This window comes from Orycteropus afer, unplaced genomic scaffold, assembly GCF_000298275.1.
Source record: "Orycteropus afer afer isolate SDZICR_OR568_19922 unplaced genomic scaffold, OryAfe1.0 scaffold00022, whole genome shotgun sequence".
Taxonomy (NCBI): domain Eukaryota; kingdom Metazoa; phylum Chordata; class Mammalia; order Tubulidentata; family Orycteropodidae; genus Orycteropus; species Orycteropus afer.
In genome coordinates this window covers 19614980-19622804 of record NW_006921609.1, presented here as the reverse complement: position 1 = coordinate 19622804, position 7825 = coordinate 19614980, and the positions used below count along the sequence as shown (strand labels likewise).

Genomic DNA, 7825 nt, shown 5'->3' with positions numbered 1-7825 from the left:
GGGGCATAGAGGAGTGGGGTAGAAGGGGGTGGAGTTGAGTGGTGGCCACACCCTATTCACCAAGGGAGCATGTAGTACACGAGTAACAAGGGGACTATCATACCTCTCCAGATGCTATTCTCTAGTGTGGTTTCCCATGCTGTCTTCGGCAAGTGGAGCCCACTTCCTGGTCATAGTCCAAGCAAGAATGCCACTTACACTCACTCAAAACGGCTGCTCTGGCAGCTAGCAAACACCCAAAATGGCTGCACCCTCAGGGCAGCCACCAAGTGTCCATAGATCTACCTTTCTCCTTCCTCACTGTTCTCCTTTCTGGTCATTAGGCACCAATGCAGTCCTTGCCCATGCAGCCTTGGTGAGCAGGGCCGATTCTCAGGTTTCTATCGGGAATATTCAAAATGGTTGTGCCCTCAGGACAGCTGGCAGTCCCCAGCTTAGTTTGTCGCCTTACTTGTTTTTTTCATTCAAGTTCTTCTACTAGTTGATATTTAATCCATTTCTTTATCCTTCCCTTCAGAGTTCAGGGTTCCAGAATTGTCTTCTGTATTGGTTTCAATTGGTATCTCATTGCTTTGTTGCAGAGGGTCTACTTAGCTTGTCTGCTTCTTCCATCATCTTGGTAGAACTCCCCAAAGCTGTAAATCTTTATGGATGCAAACTACCTCACTTTTCTTCCAAGGAGCTTCTGGACAGTTCAAACCACTGCTTTTGATTAACACCCTAATGCTTTAACAGCTACACCACCAGAGCTCCTTTCTTGCACTAAAGTAAGGCTAAATAAGAACTATACACACTTGTTCTGACTGACCTACAAATTCTTGAAGACATGGGAAGGGATCTCATTCATAATACATGGACTATGTATATTCACCATGTACTGCATTTACCTGTATCTCTCTTACATAAGAAAACAATTTATAAATTATTGTGGAAGCCAAAGGAGGTGATATGTTTTGTCTCTCAGTGTTTTAGTGAGAAAAATTTAGATATGGTGTTATAACAGAAGAAACTTTTGAGCTAGGTCTAAGAGAGCCCATTTATGTGATAGTCGGGTAGGAAGATACTACAATCTAGCAAATAGTTAGGACAATGATATTTGTAGAAAAGCATGTGACAAACATAGGGAAGGATGAATAACTCAAAGTTGCTGACATATTTAGTAATTGAATTGAAACAGTGTAAATTAATTGTGGAAAGGTAGAGCCCTCTCCATTTCACAATCAGAGTACTTTAGTTAAGAATTATCACATCTACATCATATTGTCAATTCATGGTTGTTGTCTATTTGTGTTTAGGTCCTACCTTATAAGTTCTGGAATGTCAGATATTATGTCTTGTGTATCATCACATCCTTCATAACAATTTCATTAATTCAACCAACAAATATTAATTGACATATTCAGTATCTACTTTGAGCCAGGTACTGTTCTTGGTTCTTGGCATATATTAGTGAATAATGAAAATTTGGTCCTCACAGGGTTTATATTCTAACAAGGGTTGCTGGTGTGTGGAGGCAGTAATTAAAACATAAATTATAAAATAAATGCTTAATATATAATTGTTGAACTCAATCTTAACCTAAGGAGTTTGAGGTTTCAATTATTATGTCAATATTATTATTTAATTATTATTGAAGAGTTGTGATAAATACGAAACTATTTCTTCAAATGTTAATTTGGCAACAGTTTATCTAAAGAGAAATTGGAGGTAGGGAATCCTAGTTGGAAACATAACAGCCTAGGCAAGCAGTAATGAAGACTGAAAAGGATAGTGGCTGCATAAATGGAGCAAACAAAAAGGACTTATTTGAAAGATATGGTGAAATTTTAATTGATACTACTTAGCTCACATTTTTGCAACAGGTGTTACAGTATCTTTTGTTACGTCTGAGTCTTTATACCAAATAGTTTAACTTAATTCTTTGCTTGTTTGATTGGTTGTATATTTACTCATCAGTGATGTGGAAGTGGCATTCAGGGCAGAAAGACTCTGTGCCAGAAGCCTAGTGTCTGATACCTGGCTCAGTCTTTAAGAAATACATAATCCTTTAAATATATTTAGAGATCCTTTCCTTCAATAAACCTCAGTTTCTTCATCTTCAAATTAAGAGAATCCACTAAATAATCTCAAAGACCCTTTCCAAGTGTAACTTACTGTGAGGAAAGTAATCTTACTGCTTTACCCTTAATGCATTAACTCTACATTCCATTTCATCAAAAGCTAAGCATTGACACAAATAACACTCCATGCCAATGCTATATATGGAATGAATAAGTATGACAGTTACATGCCATATGTCTTTGTGTATATGTGTTTTTTTTTCTGGAAACCATAACCAGTGAAACAATGTTTATACAGTTAGCTTGCAAATAACTTTGAGGAAGTGTTATGAATAATGGTTTATTACATTTTTTATTCTCTAACCAGTTGCTGTCCAGTCATTTCCAGCCCATGGTAACCTCCTTTGGGTCAGAATAAAACTCGGTTCCGTGGGATTTTTCAGAAGAAGATCACCAGGCTTTTCTTCCGAAGTGTCTCTGGTTGGACTCCAGCCTCTAACCTTTGGGTTAATAACCAAGAAAGTTAACCATTTGTGCCACACAGGGACCCACTTGTGTTCTCCATGTGATGCCAAATAAAATAAATAATAGCCTCATGAGACTGAAGCTGTCCTAAAGTGAAAGGCATTAAACACAAATTTTATTGGCAGATAAGATTTTTTTCAAAATTTTATTTACTTTAAAAATTATGTTTCCAGATAACCCCCCAAGTATACATATATTTGGTGTATATGTTTATACACACACACACACACACACACCCCTATATATATATGTATGTACGTGTATGTGTGTGTGTGTGTGTATGTATGTATGTATGTGTTCCTATTTGGTGTTGGTACTGCCTGTAAATGTATCTTCACTTACTTATAGTCCTGGACTTTACTATTAAAAGAATGTAAGAATATTTGGTAAGTTGGAGTAAATTGTATTCTGCTTTATTTTAGGATGTTTCAGGAATGCCAGCTTTGTGTTCTCCAGTTTCCCTGGGTGGTTGTGGCTTTGACTATCGATTAGCCATGGCAATTCCAGATAAATGGATACAGGTATTATTTTCCTTTTTTACTTAAATAATTCTCATCCTTCTAAAGTATTCAATGTATTTACACTTGTATTATTCAGGTAAAGTGAAAATATGATTAATATTAATTTTTGTGAATGCAGTTTTATATTATCATTGCAATTATATGAAATTTCAGTGCTCTAATGATAAAACACATTATAATTCATCAGAGCATCCCTTTCTGCCTACAAATTATCACTTAATGTAGAAATATTCCTTAAATCCCCACACCTGCTCAGTATTTGATCTTACCTCAACAAATTTGAATTGATCCACTCTTTCATTCCTTTATCAGCATTTCAGATTCCCTACTGTGAGCCATACACTAACAATGAGTAATTGTATATGGTAACATGGAAATGTGGTTTTTTTATTATTATTTATTACATTTTTATTAACTTTAATGAGAGCAGAAGGAGCTTGGAATGTATTTTGTTTCATTTAATGTCTACCTAAGGATTGAATCTCTTATATAGAATTGTTGTTGTGTTGTTGTTATGTGCCATCGAGTCGGACCCAACTCATAGCGACCCCTCCTTGGGTTTCTGAGGCAGTATCACTACGGAGGTAGATTGCCACATCCTCGAATTAGGTTTGATATAGAATGTCATTAAGTGTCAAGGCTACAAGAAAAGTCAGCTATATTTACAAACAGTCATAGCTTTCTGCTGAGCCCTTTACTAAAGATGTGACACCATGATATCATCATATTATGATGGTAACAATGTTCAACTTTGCCTGGAAAAACCATAGAGCCAGCTCTTCAGGAACTGGTATTGCAGTCTTTTCTATACTCCAGACCATTTGTGCTGTACACAGTTGTGGCATTAAATCTGCCAACACAAATTCTACTTCTCCATTTATAATGGTTCCTTAAATATTATCAGGTTAAAGACAAGTGTTTTACAAAAATACTTACAATTAAACCAACAAACAAAGGAAAGTTCTAGTTGTAATACCTAAGAGATTGCCTTATATTTTTTATTTTCCAAAAAATATAAATGCTAAGGAATTCAACTTCCTCTCTCTGTTATAAGGCTCTTTATCAGTTTCTATCCTTTCCTATGTGGTATTTTTCCCTCACATATACCATATCTTACTTTCTAACTTTGTTCTGAAAAACCTTTACCATTCCCTGTGCAGATTCAAGAATATATCAAGTTTTACATCATCCTAAAATTATTTCCTATTAATCATAGCTCGTGGTATGATACGTCCTTCATTGAAAAATAATATCAGATTAAAAAAAAATTGAGTTTAACTTTATAAACATTTTAGCATCTTCTACACATAACAACAACAATACCCAAAGTACTGACCCAAACGCTGTCCATGCAAATGGAAAATTGTATCCTCCTACTGTTTAGAATAAGACCATCCATTCTTCTTATATTGTAAATTCTCTGAAGGCTGAAGTCATCTATCATTTTATGTAATAATTTAAAAGTATTTTGCATCATCTAAGTAAGACCCTTATTAAATAAGAGTGCTTTTACTGTTAAATGCCATTGCATCCCTTTTGACTCATAGAGACCCTACATACAATGAAATGACACACTGCCTGGCCCTGCACCATCCTCACAGTTGTTGCCATGCTTGAGCCTATCGTCACAGCCACAATGTCAATCCATCTCTTTGGGAGTCTTCCCCTTTTTCGTTGATCCTCAGCTTTACCTAGCATATACTTCTCTGGGGACTAGTTCCTTCTGACAACATGACTAAAACATAAGAGACAAAGCCTGACCATTCTCACATCTAAGGAGCATTCAAGCTTTACCTTTTAAAAAACAGATCTATTAGTTCTTCTAGCAGTTCATGGTACATTTCAGCATTCTTTGCCAACACCAAAATTCAAATGCACCAATTCTTCCTCAATCATTGTCAAGCTACCATATGCGTATGAGGCTATTGAAAATACCATGCCTTGTATGAGGTGTACCTTAGTCTTAAAACTGACATCTTGATCATTTTGCAACAGATTTCCCTAATGCAAATCATCTGATTTCTTGACTGCTACTTCCAAGGGCATTGGTTGTAGAAACAAGTAAAATGAAATACATGACAATTTCAATCTTTTCTCCATTTATTGTGATGTTGATTATTGGTCTAGTTGTGAGGAATTCTATTTTCTTTATGTTGAGGTGTAATCCATACTGAAGGCTGTAGATCCTGATCTTCATCAGTCAGTGGTTCAGGTCTTCTTTACTTTCAGCAAACTAGGTTGTGTACCTGTAAATCACAGATTGTTAATGAGTCTTCCTCCAAAGTTGATGACATGTTCTTCATACAGTCCAGCTTCTCAGATTATTTGCTTAGTATATTTCTGATGTTACATGGCAACTCATCAACTCCAACTAATAACAACCCTCTGTACAATTCTTGCTATGTTTGTTATGATCCACACAGTGGAATACCTTTGCATAGTCAATAAAACATAGGTCAATATATTTCTGATATTTTTTGCTTTCAACCAACATCTGTCTGACATCAGCAATGATATCCCTCCTTTCCACATCATCTTCCAAAACCAGCTTGAATTTCTGGCAATCCCCTGTCAACATACTGCCATGATTGTTTTGTTTTCAATGTTGAACACTTCACGAATTTGCATGTCATCTTTGTGCATGGGCCAGGCTAATCTTTTCTGTATCATTCCAATTTTACTATATGTACTGCCAGAGCAAGTACTGCCGCTATTGTTTTTGAATTATCTTCATCAAAATTTTACATGTATGTGACATTAATGATATTATTCAATCATTCCTGCGTTCTGTTAGATCACCTTTCTTTGGAATGCGCACATATATGGATCTCGTCCAGTTACTTGGCCAGGTCTTCCAAATTTCTTGCCATGAATGAGAAAGAGCCTCCTGGTCTTCATCTGTTTATTGAAACATCTCTATGGCTATTCCTTCAATTTCCTTGTTTTTCACCATTTCTTTCAGTGCCACTTGGACTTCTTTCTTCAGTATATTCTGTTCTTGAGAAAATGGAATGGTAGAATATGGGCCAATTATTTTTGGTCTAGTGACTCTGTTTATTCCTTCACTCATCTTTGTTTTTTTCTACATTGTTCAAAATTTTATCCATTGAATCCTTCAATAAAGGGGAGAGGCCTAAGGCAGGAAGCAGTGGGAGCCAGGGTCAACAACAGATAAGGGAAAGAGCCCCAAGGCAGGTAGGAGCTTGTTTGTAACAGCTAAAGGAGATGAACTCATGTGTCATTTTGTCATACTGTGGTGCCTTGTGAGTTGCTGTGAGGCTGGAGGGTGTGTCACCAGTGTTTCAAATGCCAGCAGAGTTGCCCAGGGTAGTTGGGTTTCAGCAGAGTTTCTAGACTGAGACACACTCAGATGAAGGAAGAGGCCAGCCGCTTTTCAAAGAATTGGCAAGTGAAAACCTTATTAATAGCAATGAAACACTGTCTGGTATATTACTTGAAAGCTTTATGAATCCCCCTGAAACATTATCTGATACAGTGCCAGAAGATGAGTCCCTCAGGTTGAAAGCACTCAAAATATGACTGGGAAAAAGCTCCCTCATCAAAGTAGACGTGACCTTAATGACATGGATAAAGTAGAGCTTTCAGGACCTCTATTTGCTAATGTGGCACAACTCAAAATGAGAAAAATACAGCTGCAAACAACCATTAATAATCAGAACATGGAATGTACAAAGTATGAATGTAGGAAAATTGGAAGTTGTCAAAAATGAAATATAACGCCTAAAGATTGATGTCCTAGGCATCAGTGAGCTGAAATGGATGGGTTTTAGCCATTTTGAATCAGACAACCAAATGATCTACTATACTAGGAATAACAAATTGAAGACGAATGGTAAGGCAGTCAACATCACAAAGAATGTTTCAAGATCTATCCTGAAACACCATGCTATCAGTGATAGGATAATATCCATACAGCTACAAGGAAGGCCAGTTAATGCTACCATTATTCAAATTTATGCACCAAAGATGAGGAAATTGAAGATTTTTACTAGCTTCTGCAGTCTGAAATTGATCAAACATGCAATCAAGATGTGCTGATTATCACTGGTGATGAGAATGCAAAAGTTGGAAACAAAGAAGAATTACTGGTAGTTGGAAAATTTGCCTTGGAGATAGAAATAATGCTGGAGATCACATGATAGAATTTTGCAAGACCAATGAATTATTCATTGCAAACACCATTTTTCAGTAACACAAAGGGTGGCTATACATGTGAACTTCACCAGATGGAGTACACAGGATTCTATTGAGTACATCTGTGACAAGAGATGACAGAAAAGCTCAATATCTTCAGCCAAAGCAAGGCCAGAAGCTGATTGTGGAACAGACCATAAACTGCAAATATACAAGTTCAAATTGAAGTTTCAGGCAATTAAAACAAGTCCATGAGAGCCAAAATATGGTCTTGAATTTATCCCTCCTGAATTTAGAGACCATGTAAAGAATAGGTATGATGCACTGAACACCAATGTGATCAAAACCCAGAGGAATTGTGGGATGACATCTAGAACATCATCCATGAAGAGAGCAAAAAGTGATTAAGAAGACAGGGAAGGAAGAAAAGACCAAAATGGATGTCAAAAGAGACTCTGAAATGAAGAGTTGTTGTTGTTGTTGTTGTTAAGTGCCGTCGAGTCGTTTCCGACTCATAGCGACCCCATGCACAGCAGAACGAAACACTGCCCGATCCCGCACCAG

General features: G+C 36.7%; 1 protein-coding gene and 1 non-coding gene across 2 annotated transcripts in view; one reads left to right on the top strand and one right to left on the bottom strand.

Moving 5' to 3' along the window:
- The window catches only part of GBE1 (1,4-alpha-glucan branching enzyme 1), a 509345-nt gene that overhangs the window by 364479 nt on the left and 137041 nt on the right, over positions 1–7825 (top strand). Inside the window, 1 exon segment of the mRNA XM_007934918.2 lies at positions 3008–3106. Coding sequence (XP_007933109.2) covers positions 3008–3106 — 99 coding nt within the window.
- On the bottom strand, positions 5705–5811 carry LOC122152249. Its single transcript, XR_006164478.1, has one exon. It is a non-coding gene; the product is annotated as a U6 spliceosomal RNA (small nuclear RNA).